At 32.4% G+C, this 17,021-nt stretch overlaps 3 protein-coding genes across 3 annotated transcripts; 1 reads left to right on the top strand and 2 right to left on the bottom strand.

The window, feature by feature from the left end:
• The first annotated feature begins 1,275 nt into the window (after positions 1 to 1,275).
• On the top strand, positions 1,276 to 4,480 carry LOC143066777 (uncharacterized). Its single transcript, XM_076239587.1, has 2 exons — positions 1,276 to 1,817; positions 3,376 to 4,480. Exons 1-2 carry the CDS (start codon positions 1,276 to 1,278, stop codon positions 4,478 to 4,480), a joined length of 1,647 nt encoding a protein of 548 aa, XP_076095702.1.
• Positions 4,460 to 8,212, bottom strand: LOC143068754 (uncharacterized). Its single transcript, XM_076243027.1, has 4 exons — positions 7,683 to 8,212; positions 7,346 to 7,445; positions 6,904 to 7,170; positions 4,460 to 6,139 (listed from the first exon to the last, which is right to left on the bottom strand). Exons 1-4 carry the CDS (start codon positions 8,142 to 8,144, stop codon positions 5,265 to 5,267), a joined length of 1,704 nt encoding a protein of 567 aa, XP_076099142.1. The 5' UTR covers positions 8,145 to 8,212; the 3' UTR covers positions 4,460 to 5,264.
• Positions 8,213 to 11,677: 3,465 nt separating this feature from the next.
• Positions 11,678 to 16,624, bottom strand: LOC143066775 (uncharacterized). Its single transcript, XM_076239586.1, has 6 exons — positions 16,500 to 16,624; positions 16,142 to 16,251; positions 15,659 to 15,730; positions 14,512 to 14,760; positions 14,001 to 14,096; positions 11,678 to 12,236 (listed from the first exon to the last, which is right to left on the bottom strand). The coding sequence occupies exons 1-6, from the start codon at positions 16,622 to 16,624 to the stop codon at positions 12,193 to 12,195; spliced, it is 696 nt and encodes a 231-aa protein (XP_076095701.1). The 3' UTR covers positions 11,678 to 12,192.
• Between the last annotated feature and the right edge of the window lie 397 nt (positions 16,625 to 17,021).

Below are 17,021 nucleotides of genomic sequence, written 5' to 3'. Positions count from 1 at the left end.
GGGAAATAGTCTGGTTTAGTTTGTACTGTTTATGGAATTTGGCAATATTTGGTCACATTGAAAGCATTTTCAGTGTTAGAATTGTTCATCTAAGAAAAAAAGAGGCCCACTTCAGGCTAAATTTACATAGAATTTATACTCTCCTGTGTAAAGAATTGTTCACATTCTTGATAATGCATGCAGCAAATATTTCAAAAGTGCTTCATTTTGTAGTTTCTTTCTTTTATTATATCAGACATAAATAATTTTTCATTTCCTACTGTTTGAAAGGACTTTTGTTGGAAATTAATACTCCCAAGGGACATAATTCAGCTTTTTCATTGATTAATACAGGCAACAAAGGCAAGTTTACAGCTGAGTAGTTTGCATATTTAATGTTTAAAGTGTCTAAGATCTTTGTTTTCATCATCTCAAGACAGAATAATAGATTTTATAACAAGCTCTAAAAATTTTAACCACAATATGGCATATACTAAAGCATGGAATGGAGATTAGTATGAAAAATCTTGAATTTGTGCATTTCTTGTAAATTTTTGATAAAATGAATACAAATTGAATGGAACTGTCCATTTTATCTGTTTAAATGGAACTATTTATCATTCTTTTTAAATAAGATAAGATATGATTGGATACAGGTTGTTTATTAAGGCTTTTCTGAAAGAAGTAGAGAATGAGGTAAACCAGCATGTAGGGGTGGGGACATAAAATGATCTATGTTTCTTTAAGTACTGGGGACATACAAGTATTTATTATAGCCAAGGTTTTCACAATAGCCCAGTATTGCATTAATAATGTCATAAGAATTCTTTATATCTTTATGTCACAGTATAGGGAAAACGGTAGTATTTAATTTTCCCAGCATTAGGTTGGCCTTTTGTGTACCCAAGGCAGGTGAAGGAAGTCAAATTAAAAGCGCTGTGATTGGATGTAAGGGTACAATATATTTTTTATTTATCTATGAATAACTGCAGTGTGTATATTTACAATATAAATTTTAAAACCTATTGAAATATTTTCTAGAGAATTATTCGAAAAGACTTGCAAAATTTCATAAATTTGGTGCAAAATGACGGTGGGCATGGATAACATAAACAAGCTCCGTTGGAAGTTGGTCATGATACTATTTGGCTTTAATTTTTAAAACAGAGTAATAAAGTACTAACACAACATATAAGTGTTTTATCCAGGTTTTTATCTTAAAAAGTGGTAAATTTAGAAAATGTTAACATTGTCGCCAATGGCAGAATAAATAGTACCGTTTTCCCTAAAACGAAAATGTCCTTCAAACTTCAAAACGTAAACAATTTGAAAGGTTTTCTACAAAAGAGAGGCGTAACCTGTTACTTTTATAGAAAAGATCATCTGGTTAAACTTTGTGATCTTGCATTGGAACTTCAATTGCCTATATTGAACGAGGAGAACGACGTGGAACCTGACATCACTATTTCAAGTTTGACAAGGCGTACACTGGTTATCGGGGGAAAGGAGGTCATAGCTCCAGAGGTTTCGAGTGTTGTGTGGTCAGTTGATCTTAGATTTATTCCTAACATTGAAATTGGGGACATATTGGTATACATGCTGAATTATTGTGGTTGGTCCGGTGACAAACTAAAGAGTTACAAAAGGGACAATGGTTATCAACTATTTCAAGCCAACCATATTGATTCTGTCAAGATTAGTCCTCAATTTGATGGCAACTGTTATTATGTTGGTGGTACCTGTGTTCCAGAGACAAGGCAGAAAGAATGTCCATATGATGTATGGATTTTGGTTAGACCCTCTGGTGAAATTGTTTCTGGCGGTTGTTCTTGTGTTGCGTAAGTGTCTCCTTGTTGCAGTGATTCTTCTTTCTAGTTTGTTTAGAATTTTATTGTTGTTCACATTGTTCAAGGTTCAATATATTTTCAACTAGGTTGCTTTGTGTTCAGTTGTTTTCATGAATCAGATTGCATACAGGCTACCAGGAATACTGTTGTTTTCCCCCTTCTCTTTGAATATACATGTATGGAAAGGTACAGGTATAATGTTTTATCAGTGATCTCAATAAATATCTTGCTCTTTTTCCTTTTACTATGTTGATTTAAAGCATATAAAATAGTTAAGTCATATCAACCAGTGATCATGTTGAATGGATTGACTGCTTCTACATGTACATGTACATTTCTGATTACATGTACAAAATGTAGTTCATGTTACACATTCTGTAGCTGATTCATCTTACAAAGTTTTAAATTGAAAGTGTCTCTTGATAGCTTTTTTTTAGCTAGAAGACCATGAAGACAGTTATTTTACTCATTTCTTAACAAGACAATTGAAATTTAATCAACCTGGAGAAAGTGGCAATCTGAATCGTTAGTTTCTGTGGCAAATGATAGAAACATTGAAGTGCACTTTATTTTTAAAACAGTCATTTCTGTGTTTCTCTCACTAGCTTCATTATTTCAACAATGTGAATGATTTCTGTATTTTCTAATGCCAGACATGATGCGGATATGTTGAAGTTTGAGAACCAGATGTAGCAGAATGTGGTAAAATTTATTTTAAGTTGAGTGAACAAAAAAGTAAATATGTATTTTATACTAATTTAAATTATATACATTCATCCTATTCTTTTATTTGTTTTCAATGTAAGAATTTGGCTTAAATAATATGAGAACTGAAGTTGTTGTCTAGTAAATTTTATTGGACACTAAGATACAACACACATGAAAGTACTAAACATGTCATCATGGTCATTCAAATGCACAGAAAAGAAATGACACATTACTACTGATATACTCCTAGCTTGTGCGTTCAACTTGCAATTATAGAAATATTAATATAAATATTGTTAAAAATGAAAATCACATGTACTTCATAGTATTCATTGCATACATGGTTCCATTATACATGCAGGTTTTTTTTTATGGTAGCAGTATTCAGAATTAAAACATGTAAAAATTTATTCCAATTCTATCACTGAATTCTATGATTACTACTCTTTGCAACTCCTGGCTGATGAAAAATTGGGCATACACAAATGATATAAAATTATACATGTCAATCAGTGCCAATAGTAACACTTTTCTTGAGTCTATAAAAAAGAAGATGTGGTATGATTGCCAATGAGACAACTATCCACAAAAGACCAAAATGACACAAACATTAACAACTATAGGTCACCGTACAGCCTTCAACAATGAGCAAAGCCCATACCGCATAGTCAACTATAAAAGGCCCCGATAAGATAGTCATTATGTTGTTATAAAATTTTATTATTTATATATAAGATCTATTACCTTCTTTCACTGAAGTTTATCTAATCGTGCTAATTAAACTAGTCTTGTCTGGTAGAATTCAATGAAAGGGGTTTGCAAAATGCACTTTAAATTTCAGAGGTAATGGGGCATGCAAGCATTGTATTGCTTTGCTGTTTTCCATTGAGAGTTTTAGTGAAAGACACAGAGACAGGTTCACACAAGCATGTACAGATGTGGTATGCACATGGGATAAACCTAAGAAGAAATCAGAACCAATGGAAATTGATGAAATGGAAATTAGGCGGGACACTTCAACAAAGCTTAAAAGAACCCCCATGACCAAAAATTACAAACCAGCCAGTACAATGGAACATAGAAGTATTGAAAAAGACTTGTACAAATTGTTTTCAGGCACAGACTCCCTTGTGTTACAAGTCCTCGACCCGCCAAGTGATGCATCTGAGGATGAAGCAGAGGCTGAAATCCCTACCCTTTCTGATGCTGTATCATCTTGCTCATTGTCTGAAGGGAAATCTTTGGCAAGTTATTTGCAAACTGTCTATTCAGACAGCATAATTTCTAAAATTGAGGAATTAACAAGGGGGCAATCAGACAATGATGCATGGTTTGAGCATAGGAAGGGTAGGATAACAGCTTCTTTGTTTCATTCTGTCTGTCATTTCAGATTTAATGATAAACCTACCAACTATATTTTAAAGAAATTATTAGGACAGGAAAAAATGTTGTCATGTCCTTCAGTTAACTTTGGCAAAAGGAATGAACCTGTGGCTAGACAATTTTACAATGAAATGTATAGGACAAAACACAAAAATGTTCAAATTGACAATTGTGGTCTTTATGTTTGTACAGAGTTTCCATTCATGGGAGCCACCCCTGATGGAGTAGTGTCTTGCAGCTGTTGTGGGAAGGGTTTATTGGAAATTAAGTGCAGTTTTATGCATCAAAATGAAAACCCTCTAGATGCCTGCTTAGACTCTCATTACCATGTGTACAAAGATGAGAACAATTGTCTAAGACTAAAGGAATCATCTTCATGGCATACCCAAATACAAGGTCAGATGGGGATTTGTAAAAGGCAATGGTGTGATTTTGTATTTTTCACAAAGAAAGGTATTGCAGTCGACAGAATTATTTTTGACAAAAATCAATACAATGACATCATTGTAAAATGTGAGAAATTTTTTCATAAATATGTTGTACAAGCTATACAATCTGACTAAATTACCATTGAGTGACCATAATGTAAAAAGAAAAGTGCAAGTAACAGATGCCGTCAATCAAAGTATAATTAACTGTTTAAATAGATAATATACATGTATCTAAAAACTTTACAATGTCCTACATGTACTTTACATTTGAAAAAAACATGTTTTTTTTTACTTTATTCAATTTAAAAGCTTTTAACACAAGCAAGACTGTACATGTACCTAAATTTAATATGATGCATACAAAAAAATATTCCAGTTTTGTTAAATTGATAAAAATGAGGAAGAAAATTATTATTTTTACTCTTGATGGTACATCTTGATATTAAAACACATCCTAAATAAAGGGTATAATTGAATTTCCGTGAAAGGTTATTGAGGATTTCAATAAAGTTTAAAGATTACATCTAGATGGTTTGTTGAAAAAGTAATACAAAAAACAATTAATGAAAAGTAAGACAGCAATCAATAAATAAAAAGAAATAGTGGCATTTAAGTGCAATCTTAAATTAATTTCTCAAAAATTTTTTTTTCAATTTGAAACATGGAAAGATAAGCAATTCTTTTGCCTAACTGTAACTGAATTTCCAAAAAATATTTAACTGAAATATAAGAGATGTTTGTAGCTGAAAAAGAGTTTTCAATGATAAACTAAAAGCTAAAAATTCATTTTTAACCAGTAAACACATGGATTTAATAAACCATATATATATTTCAAATAATGAAGATCTTGTATATTACATGTATGTGTATGAAAAAGAAGAAACTGTAATAAACAATGTGAATTTCAAATTTATAATTATTTTTTTACTAAAGGTGATTGAAGGTTACACAGAAAACTGCAAACTTTGGTTATTTGATTTGACAATGGTTTAAGACTCAACGGTAAAGTATTTGATAAAATCTTGAAATTCTTCAAGCGTCCAATGGCTCGTTCCACATGAATTCTCTGTTTAGCAATTTTTTTAGTTTTTGTAATATCTCTACTCAAAAGACATCTGCCTTTTCCTTGAGCACATTTTTTGGTGAAAGGAGGAATGTTCAGAGTTGCTTTCCTTTCCAGTAACAAGTCGCGAATCAGGAATCCTCTATCTGCCATAACTTCATCTCCTGCTTTGATATTATCAAGAAATCCTGAATGCTCTGTGATGTATCTGTCCGATACATTACCACACCATAAATTCGAAACGAAATTAAATGCTCCAGTAGGAGTAATAGAAACAAGCATTTTGTATGTATTGTGCTGCTTGTATGTGCTGTATGTACGGGCTTGAGCTGATGGTGTTGTCGGCTTCTGAATAAATATCTCGGTACAGTCAATTATACATGTTGTTTTAGGAAAAGTTGTTCTAAAAGATTTTGGAAGATGTTTTCTGACTTTTTTGGAATTTGGCCACTTTAATAAAGGAGTAAAAACAGTATTCATAAAATTGATCCAGGTTGAAAAAATTTGTGAAACTCTTGACTCTGAAATTCCAAAAATATCTCCCAAAAGAAATGAAGGTAAAGCCAACCTGATTTTCAAAAGTGTAATTAAAAATTCATTGTACCGAGACAGTTTTCTTGAAGGACCAGGTTTTTTTGTTGAGCTCTCTAACTGGTATTTTGCATCATGATGTGTTCCTTCATGTCCCCTCCAGTACTTCAATGATGGGGATGCCTTGTCAAGTATAGCTGAAAACAAATAATATTTATCAGTCTATGGCATGACACATTATTAATCTTAAAAATAAGAAGAAAGAGCCATAAAAGTCAATAAAAATACATTGAACAAGGTCAAAGGTGATGTTATAAATATGATGAGTTACACTTTGTCTTTGTGTGTTGAACCTGTTACAAAAATAAGTGAAGATAATGAATTTTGCTAACACAGGCTCATATGGAAGTGAAAGGTTTAAAGTATCAATATAGAATGATTGGTATAGGTCAATTATACAGCAACACAGTGACAAAATAAACTAATAAACATATACAGAACAACAATGTATAGTCCTCAGTTATATTTTTTGTTATTACATGTACATACCACATGGTCTTCATAATTTAGAATCATTTAAATATAAAAAAAAAGAAGATATGGTATGATTGCCAATGCGACAACTGTTCACAAGAGACCAAAATGACAGATGTTGACAACTGTAGGTCACTGTATGGCCTTCAACAATGAACGAAGCCAATACTTACAAGAAGATTCAAAAGATTTGCCAAGAATCATGTTAATATGAGATTATTTTCAAATGCTCATTTGAAGTTTTTTTATATTTATGATCAGTTGAATGATTTGATTTGAGTTGCAAACAGTATAAAGATTCTCACTAGAGTGTATTTGAGACTTGGAGACGTTAAAATCTTTCAAAACTGTCTGACTGTTTACTGCAAAGATGATGGGAACCCTGAATTTACATGGTTTAATGCAAATTATTGTATTTTGTATTTACCAAATATTCCAAGAAGAGCCATTACTGAAGGAATGCCAAGGTATGATGACACATTCTTGTCTGTAGAAGTAATTTTGTCTACAAATTCAGCAGTCAAACAAGGTTTTTCTTCTGTCTTGACTAAATTCTCCTGGTCAAACTTCATCTGCTTTATGTTAGCCTCTAATTCAAATATATCATTCATTGACAAATCTGTTTGGGTCTCACTGTCACAAAATGTAGGACGATAAGGAATTGGATTTATGTACTCATGATGTAAAGGCATCTCTGAAAAATATTGTATACTAAATTAAGTCTTAATTCTTTAAAGTAAACCCAAAGAACAATAATGTATTTTTCTAGCTATAAAATTAGACAGCATGAAGAAAAACATACATTTTTCTTGCAGTTAGATATAATTTTGGGTACACTTTAATAGCTTAAATCATGTAAATAAACTTACGAAACATTGTTTCACTGCTAGTTTGATTCTTGGTGGTTTCTACAGTCACTTCATTTGAAACTGGCAAAAATATAGTATGACAGTTGCCTTCTTCATCAACCTGCAATAAGCAATACATATTATTTAATATATTCGGTCAAAAGCTCCTTAGAGCTTGTGTTGCTTATTTGTACTCATGCCGAAACAAAATAAAGTTTTCTTATCTTATCTTATCTTATAAGCCCCAAAAAGATAAGAACAATTATATAATTTTCTACCTGGAGTCTTATTTTCAAACTGTTCAAAGAACAGAAAAAACTTGTATTAAAATTTTTGAAACTTTAAAGAAAGTAGTTACCAGGTATGATCTTGAAGTTGTCTGTTTTATGTTGGGAGCCTCTCTAACATCAGTATCATTGCTGTGTGAATGTGGTGTAACTGTGGTTTCCCTTTTCAAGATTGAAGATTTTCCCCTTTGGTCATCAACTTCCTTATAGTTATTATAAGCGAAAAGCTCTGGATACGGGTGCAGCACACTTGGTTCTCCATCAATAAAATGACGAGAACACAGACGGGAGAACTTGCCAGGAACAAAATTATCTCGCCTTATCAAGTCAGTCCATCTCTTTTTTTGATATGCAAGTATGGGAAACGGGAAAAAACGTATGCCTGCCATAAATCCGTATCTTCCTCGTTTCCTTTCGTCGGCATTGCAGCCCTCCGCTGCACAGTAAGACTTGGGCATGTTTTTCAATTGCAAATTTCCCGGGTTTCCAATGTAAACAATACAAACCGGAAATAGACATGCCCCCAAGTTCATTGATATCACGTGACTCAGGTACAAAAGAATCAAAGAAACATTGACGGAATGGATTAACTCGAAAGTTGTCTATTCAATTTTAATAATTGTTTGATATGAAAAAACGTTACCTGGGACGCGTTCAATATCGTAGCAGCTACGTAGTGCTACGTAGATATTGACTATTGAACGTGTAGCTATAGACTAGTTATTACTTAGATTTTGATAGAAGCTACATAGTCGCTACGTAGCTGCTACGATATTGAACTGATCCCTGATGAAAGCGTTTCTTTTGTTTACATCGAATATGACGTCATAACTTAAAAAACGTCACAGCTAATTCCCTAACAACAGAATCAAAATCGGGAACGTTACGTACGGTATTTCGGTTTCTTTTATCAACGTGATTGAATTAAAAAAAAATAATACATACAGACTTCGTCCTCATTCACAGGTTATGCCTGCCTCATATTATGTCATTAAAACAAACGTATGAATAATTAGAACTACTAATTATCTATCACTTCCATTATCGCAACCAGCAAAAAAAATAATATGCATGAATATTTACTGCTACGGTGCATTGACCTTCAATTTACCTTTCAACTTTTCTTTGACTTAGTCCGTTGTCAAGGCCGTAGCTACCCTTGAGGCAAGTGAGGCAATTGCCTCACTAAAATTTCGACACTGATTATTTTTTTTTATACATATATATAAATGTAATAGTCATTTGTTGTTCTGTCTCAACCTTAATTTCTATAACTTGTCATTATTCCTTTTAAACTATTCTTCCTGGATATAACTCAGCATCTCAACGGGCGATGTTTCTCGATTACATTAACCTAGTAACGATAATCATCATGGATCTTTAGTTAAAAACAGGCTCTTGCAGAAAAAGGAAAAGCGACACTGAAGGTAAAGAAGGAATAATTCTAGTAAGAACAGAGTCTGAGTATTGCATATAACTTCATTAGAACAATCAAAAAACGATAAGTAGACTGAAAAATAAAGTACTGGTCTTCGGAAGGGGACAGTCCTGTCTGTGTATTCATTTCTCCGTTTCACCAACTTTTGACAAATCAAGTACTGGGCATCGCAAGGAGTCATGTCTGTGTATTCATTTCACAAACTTTAAACTTTCTCTTTACAGATAAATGAAATATAAATAATATGAAACATGAATGCATGGATTAGTTTTTATCCATGTTTCTTTAACCTTAAAAATTGAACGAATATCCCATATTCCAATTTGATATTATTGAGGAATGGTAGAACCTTTAACACAGGATTTTGTCTTTACTTTATTCGGGAATACGGAATTTCGTTTCTTTATATTCGGGGTTTCGGAATTGGACACCCCCAAACCCTAACCCCTAAATTTATAGATTCTGGAACTAAAATACCACCAACTATTTCCAGAAATAATTTGAAATTACGGAGCTACATGTACAAACGTCAAAAACTACATTCCAATTCCCCTCTACCCATATATACTAACTCTATAGATAGAATCATATACATGTACATGTATCTTATCTCATTCTATCCCTAGTTTGTCTTCTCTTTGTCAGCATAAAAGCGAGTTTAATATTTTGTAACTGCGACTGTATGATGGTGCTTACAGGAAAGCTTAATTCCCTTTTGCAAACAAAACTGTTACTACCGATGCTGCTACCGAATTGCTGATGGAGAAAGAATTGGAAGAAGACATTAATTGATCATTGTGTTGATGATGATGTGCTACCTTTAGAAACACAGACTGCCCTGAAACAACTGAAACTTGGAAAAGAGCATGCATGAGTGGCGCGAGATTGTGCTGTCTTGCCATGCTCCATATGTTCATCGCGATAAGGATATCAGCAGACTAAATTATGATTCTGAAACGATTTGACTGAAGCGGTCATAGGTAAATTTGGAAAACTCTACTGAATCGATGTTTGTTCTATGTTCTGGCAGCAGACTCAAATCGGTGATATTTGGATGATTATCTTTCATATAAATTTAAATAAAGTTGTTAAAAATTTGGTGTTAGTAAAAGTCTTAAAAAATGAAAAATTTATATAAAAAGTGTCCTAATTCAAAACATTATCAAACTCTCTAAAATGCCTAGAATGCAGGATTTTGCACCATTCATTTCATATCCTCAAAAAAAAATCGCCTCGCTTCGCCTCGCTTTGCTCGGCTCAATTATTTTGCCTCACTAAAATAAGATGCCTAGCTACGGCCTTGGTTGTGTTGATCATCTACGTGTGCGACGGGAGATAACTCACATTAAGACAGCCACCGGAAATAGGGGGTAACTTCGATATTTCTTTGGTAGGGGTGTGCCATTTTTGCCTCAAAAACGTACCCATTTTAATATAACATTCACTGAAATTCAGTACCTATAGTTATATAAATATTTAAGAAAGAATAACCTATAGAGTCTACTTATATACAATATTTAAAATATGATCCCATGCTTATATAAGCACTAACTCATCACTCATCATCACTCCTAATTCATAAATATACCAGCTACCCTTAAGTTTTTATATATGAATTGACATCGTTTGGTGCATTGGAACTTTCAAATGAATTGATTTAATTTAATATAATAATTGACCATTTTAAAATAATGTAAGATTCTCAATAGCATATTTATATAAAAATGCATTTACGTTTGATAACTGTATATTGATTTGGGGTATGATCAGGTATGATCTACAGTAGATCATACCCCAAATCAATATACAGTTATCAAACGTAAATGCATTTTAATATAGGATGTCATTAAAAAGGAGGGTAATTTTTATATAAAATCTCGCAAAATTATGACCCATATTTTTGACACATCCCCGTATACCCAATAATAGGAAGTTACCCCCCCCCCCCCCGTGTATTAAATACTATAAATGAAATGTGTACAGTAATTAGCCACATCTACGCTGTGTTTTTGTTATATATGTATTTCTATTTGTATCTATCTGTTATTGTGTTGTACCGTTACACCACTGTCCCAGGTTAGGGGAGGGCTGGTCACCCGCTCAAATGTTTAATCCCGCCACATTTTGTATGTTCCTGCCCCAAGTCGAGGGCCTGTAATTAAGTGTTTCAAGTGTTATAGGTCGTTAATTTTCTCATTATAATCATTGTTTTACAATTGATATTTCGGGGCCTTATATATATAGCAAACTATGTGGTATTGGCTTTGCTTATTGTTGAAGGCTGTACGGTGACCTAAATTGTTAATGTCGATGTCTTTGGCCTGTTGTGGGGAGTTGTCTTAGTGGCAATCATACCAAATCTTCTTTTTATATCAACACTTTCAAAATAAAAATGTTGTTGTAAATATTAAAATCTTATAAAAAAAAATTAATATCTCTTTAAACTTTTATGGAAAACTTTCTTTTATGTATTGGTCGACATGTGTAAAGACAGTTATTATGTATATCCCCTATTGAGAGGCCCCTGAAATACTGTAATTGCGTAAAATCGTTCTTGACAGCAGCAAGTGAAACACCAAATAACATTTGTTTTTAATTAATTAAAATGGCTGTGTGTTTGAAGAGTAAATATCCAAGAAAAACAAATAAATATACTATTGATATACCCCACCAAACGACATACATACAAGCCTCCTTTTTTAATCAAATGTTCCCTCCTCCCCACCCTCACGTAAAAAATAACCAACATGTGCATGATTTGATTTGCAGCAGGCCAAGTTTACGAGCATATTCCATCTACGCCAGGGACTTACAACCTTACGACTTTTCAAGGTGCGCCAGAGGGTTGCATCCTGTTCTGCAAATCATGTTCTGCTAAATTTAGATATATGTATTTATATAGCCAAAACGAAATAGTAAATGTAGAAATTCCCATATACACATGTCGTTTGAGGGTATACATTTATTTATTTTTTTAACATAAAAACAGGTATAAGCATTTAATCACAATAACAAGAAGAGTAAAATTTAGAAAAATAAAAATACATACAAGTAACAAATTGCAAATTCAGTAAAATATTTTATATATGAACGTTAGTGAAAATAGAGAAAGAAAGTCAAGAAAATAGTTCATAGTTCAAAGTTCATAGTTCGTGACTATTGCCATTTTTGCAGTTCATTGGTAATCCTGTAAAAAAGTAAAGTAAAGTAAATGTAAAGAAACATTGTTATCATTGGTAATTAACAAAAGGCATACATTATACATAATTTTTTTTTATTTGGTCGGGTTGTTGTCTCTTTGACACATTCCCCATTTCCATTCTCAATTTTATTATATGTAGTGCTAGATAAGAAAACTTTATATGTCTTTAACGCTGTGTCGCTCAATCTTTTTGGTTTTGTTCTCTGTTAAGTAAGTAAGTAAGTAAATTTTATTTAGAGTCGGCATATATATACATTATAACAGAGAAAACATGAGCTCTGGTGAGCTCTTTAACCGACTATCACATAAAAAACATGCAGCATTGCAAATTGTAGGAATTGTTTATGTGTATTGATCTCCTTCAATCTTTGAACTAGACCCACAATTTATTTACTTGGTAAAATTTTAATTGCAGTTCATGACCGTCAAATTTTAAAGAAAAAAAAAAACAACATATTTATTATAAGGGTAATTAATAAACTATATAACTGAAATTTCACAAAGGTAAATAATTTTGATGATGGTGATGATGCTGGTTAAATTGGCGCGAAATAATATTCTTACTCCTATTGCTTTACGTAAAAAAAATTGTATAGAATTGAATTTGACTACAGTTGAGCATAAAAAACGTGAATATGCAAAAGCCTGGTAATATATTAATGATAAAGTGTGTATAAATTTCCGTAAACGAATTTACCCGTATACTTCACTAAGAATTACATTTGAGCGCAAGGAGATCTTTATCATGTTTATTTGTGAATCGGTTTATATAACCCCGGTTGAACTCAAGGTCGTATTAACGGAATTTTTTGCGTTGCTTTTAAATCATTAAGGCCATCTATTTTTATTACGGGTTTCCACATCTTTAAATCGGAATTATAGAAAAAATGGAATGTTGTTAGCAGAATCAAAACAGAAATGATGAACACTGCAAGATTTTCAGCAAAACATAAATAGGATGGAGGATCTGTGTATTCACATTATTTGTAAAACTCTCCTTATTCCTGTGAAGCGTGTGCTTTACATCGAGGCTTTCTATGCTTATCATCGACGCCACAGTACTTCAACCAATCAGACAACGTTTATTTGGGGCATTCGACCTATTTTAACTCAGATTTTGGAATTTTTTAATCGAAATTATAGAAAAATGGAATGTTGTTAGTACATATGAAATAGAAAAAGATGAATACTATTAGCTAAAGCAAGTTTGGATGGGGTTCTGTGTATTTACATTGTTTGTACAACTCTCCTTACTGATGCCATATTTTGGAATTTCCGTGACCTAAATGGTTCGCGAAAATTAATATTTTTATATATAGTATAGTAATTATACTCCTTAATGTCTTTTTGTTGTGGGGATACAAAAGTACCTATCCACGTCCACTTTGTATTTCCATTTGTATCCATCAGATGAGTTCAGCCTTTTCACATGATTTTTATAATAATTATATTCTTATGTTGTCCTGTTAAAGCACTGTAATCCAGTTGTTGTTGTTTGTTCATTATTTTGCACATACATTAAGCCGTTAGTTTTCAGGTTGAATTGTTTTACATTTGTCATTTCGGTACCTTTTATAGCTGACTATGCGATATGGACTTGCTCATTGATAATGGCCAAACGGTGACCAATAGTTGTTAATTTATGTGTCATTTGGTCACTTGTGTATGGGATAGTTGTCTTATTGGCAATCATGCTCCATCTTCTTTTTTATATCATAATGGCGTCAGATCTTTAAAAAAACTATTTACCTTTTAAATCCATAAGCCTTGATGAGTTTTCAAGTATGTCTCTTGCAATGCTTATCTGGCGATGGAGGTTCTCACTTGTCTGGTTTATTCGTTCAGCTGTTTGAAAATAAAAGCACAAATTTAAAGCTAAATTTTGAAAATGAGTATACATTACCGTTAACGAGCATTTACGTAATGTGCAAATATAAAAGCAACCTGTATTTTCTATCCAATAAAATGACTTATTTTTCTTTAAAACATATAGTATAAATAGACTAATCGTATTGGGTTTTGAAGACATCAATCATATGATATACATACAGAACATTTCCATCAATTTTCACAGCTTTTGATAACTATTTTACTTTTAAAAATTCGGCGAGATCTTAAAGAAAAAATCAAATTAGTTACACAAAGGATTACACATTTGATATTATCATTTAAAAAGGAACCAAACAAAGGCACATTTTTCATTAATTATACATGATATAATTACTTTTAAGAAAGCAATGATGAAAATACAAACACTTACCAGCGTAGAGCCCAGTTCGTTGGATTTTCTCTACGGCAACGGTTTTATCTTTCGGATTCAAAAGGGCTTTGTTTAGACTTCTCAGTTTTCTTGTGTTGTCATTAATTGTTGTTTTCCAACTGTTAATTTCATGTGCTAATTTATTTTTAGCGGAAAGTCTTTCATCTTGTTTAATAAAAATTTTCTGTAAGTGTTGAAGGATGTCTTGAGTTCTGGTGGTTTTGTTCTTTTGTAGTCGCCAAAGAAGAGCTACAAAGGAGAGGATAATCCGATTGACAGAATATAGTTATGAAAATTTGATTCCCTCCCCCCCCCCCCCCCCCCACTAGTCTTTTGTAATATTAAAAAAAACTTACCGCTGTAATGGCGAGTCAACGTGTTTTTCTATTAAAAAAACGAAAAGGCGACAGATAATTGTATTTAACTTGGCATGCCCAAAAGGACAAATAGCTAAACATGGTTTTACTCATTGATAAAGGCATTACTGTGACCTACAACTTCTTGAATCAACGTCATTTTGGTAAATGGTGGATAGGTGTCTCATCAGTGGCAATCAGGCCATATTTATAGTATCAGTCTCGACTCCAAATTTAAAAGTATTTTTCAGCAAATATTTTGGACGTCATTGGAAACCCACCCAAACGTAATAAAAACATTACATGTATTAAAAAGCCATCGAAGTATGTTTAAAAAGGCTCTTTACACATCGTTAGTTTGGTGTTTTCAACCGATCTATGAAAATTATAGATCCGCGGACATTATCTTGTGCAAAATAACATTCCTTATCGCTTGTTTTAAATTCATTATTCCAATGGGTACCCCTATAAATATTCATCCGATGTTCAGTACTTCAGTACTTTGGGTTTTCTTAACAGTTAAAGAAAGGATAAGTTGGAGACTGCAGAAAACAAATTGGTAACACGCGCTAAACTTTTGTTACTCAAGAGGGAAATGTGTGAGACACCAACTGTATAATAAAAAAGATATTGTATGAGTGCCGATGAGAAAACTCTTCACAAGAGACAAATTGACACATAAATAAACAACTTTAGTATAGGTCACCGTACGGCCTTCAACAATGATCAACGCCAATCCTGCATATTCAGCTACAATGTGTCTGTTTTGTATATTTTACCTGATAACTTACCATTCATTTCATCATTAGATTCATCAATTTGCCATTGTTCATGTGTTTTTATTTTGTGTAAAACTCTCATTTCTGCAAATAAATCAAATTAAAACAACATCAAAATTATTGTATTTTGACAGTACTTTGCGATATCTAAGACTGGTATAGTTTTTTTTTCAAAAAGATAATACTCCGTAACCCCACAACCCCGCATAGTATTTTTTTTGAATTCAAATGTTATAATGTTGACATTTAGTCGAGAATTCAATATACTAATAAAAGTGCTAGATTCCTTCTTTAACTTCGATAGGATTATATATAAACCTTTCCTATGCATTGACGGTTTAAGCTTTGCCTTGGCATGAAGAACAACAATAAAGTAGTTGTTCCATCTCTTAAGGTTTCATTAGGTGCATGTGTATCAAGATTTTGGTTATTAAAACGCCATGTATACTTTCTTACAACTAAACAATCATAAAACAATATTCTAGCCATACAAACCTTTCAGTAACCTTGAGTTGGTCAACTGCTCCTTTAGAAGGGTAAATATTAAATATGTGGCCAGGATATAGAGCACATACTTGAGTTGTAGTTTGCCAAAAACACTGAAGCTGTGAGAAAAGAAATAAAAAATGTAAAAAAAAAACATTGATAATACACAAAGCAACACAAATGTATAATGTTTTGTTTTTCTTCAATCTTGTTTTTTTTCAAAACGCAATTACTAGTATTTATCAAGAAAAATTTAGCAAAAATCATTATTTTTTTTATATTGATCAAGTAAACTTAACTCATATATTGTAAGAAGTCTATGATTTTTTTTTACCATTTCCAAATACTTAAAATTAGAAACTTTTACCTAAACACATCCCAATTAATTATTGGACGATCCTTTACTTTACTGAAATCTATCGGACGGCAGACAATCAAATTTGAAAGCATCAAAATAATTACTGCAGCATAAATCTTTCGAATTGGTGACATCTTTAACGTTACTAAGATGGTAACGTTTACATCACAAACAATGCGCCGACAGCAACGCCACCAACGTCAAATATACTTCTTTTCTAAACTGTGGTATTTTGTGGTAGTTGCTTTTTACGGTAAAAACAGCCAAATAGAAGAATAAATAAATCATGTAGACAAGAGTGTCCCATTTCCGTGGTTCAACTATAAAACCAAAATGATGCATTGTTGGATATACAATATAAATAAACGGAAAATTCACAAAATGAAAACTGACGCCATGGCCTGAGAATAACTTGCTATTTTTCCGTGAATGATTACTCATCATCTATATATATACAAAACACATGAGGCAACTGTTATCATGAATTACCGAAAGAGTCCTAAGTAACATGCATTAAACTAGTTCAAACTC

Source organism: Mytilus galloprovincialis, chromosome 3, assembly GCF_965363235.1.
Source record: "Mytilus galloprovincialis chromosome 3, xbMytGall1.hap1.1, whole genome shotgun sequence".
NCBI classification, from domain to species: Eukaryota; Metazoa; Mollusca; class Bivalvia; order Mytilida; family Mytilidae; genus Mytilus; species Mytilus galloprovincialis.
The sequence above is the reverse complement of the archived record's forward strand: the minus strand, read 5'-3'. Positions and strand labels throughout refer to the sequence as shown.

What these genes read in the sequence shown, in the direction of transcription:
- LOC143066777 (XM_076239587.1), top strand. Translation starts at nt 1,276, where the DNA reads ATGTCCTTCAAACTTCAAAACGTAAACAATTTGAAAGGTTTTCTACAA. An exon ending in GGCGGTTGTTCTTGTGTTGC is followed by an intron (nt 1,818 to 3,375) that starts GTAAGTGTCTCC and finishes TTTAAATTTCAG; the next exon opens with AGGTAATGGGGCATGCAAGC.
- LOC143068754 (XM_076243027.1), bottom strand. Translation starts at nt 8,144, where the DNA reads ATGAACTTGGGGGCATGTCTATTTCCGGTTTGTATTGTTTACATTGGA. An exon ending in CAACTTCAAGATCATACCTG is followed by an intron (nt 7,446 to 7,682) that starts GTAACTACTTTC and finishes TGCTTATTGCAG; the next exon opens with GTTGATGAAGAAGGCAACTG. An exon ending in GGCTCTTCTTGGAATATTTG is followed by an intron (nt 6,140 to 6,903) that starts GTAAATACAAAA and finishes ATTTGTTTTCAG; the next exon opens with CTATACTTGACAAGGCATCC.
- LOC143066775 (XM_076239586.1), bottom strand. Translation starts at nt 16,624, where the DNA reads ATGTCACCAATTCGAAAGATTTATGCTGCAGTAATTATTTTGATGCTT. An exon ending in ATCTAATGATGAAATGAATG is followed by an intron (nt 14,761 to 15,658) that starts GTAAGTTATCAG and finishes TCTCCTTTGTAG; the next exon opens with CTCTTCTTTGGCGACTACAA. An exon ending in ACGAACTGGGCTCTACGCTG is followed by an intron (nt 14,097 to 14,511) that starts GTAAGTGTTTGT and finishes ATTTTCAAACAG; the next exon opens with CTGAACGAATAAACCAGACA.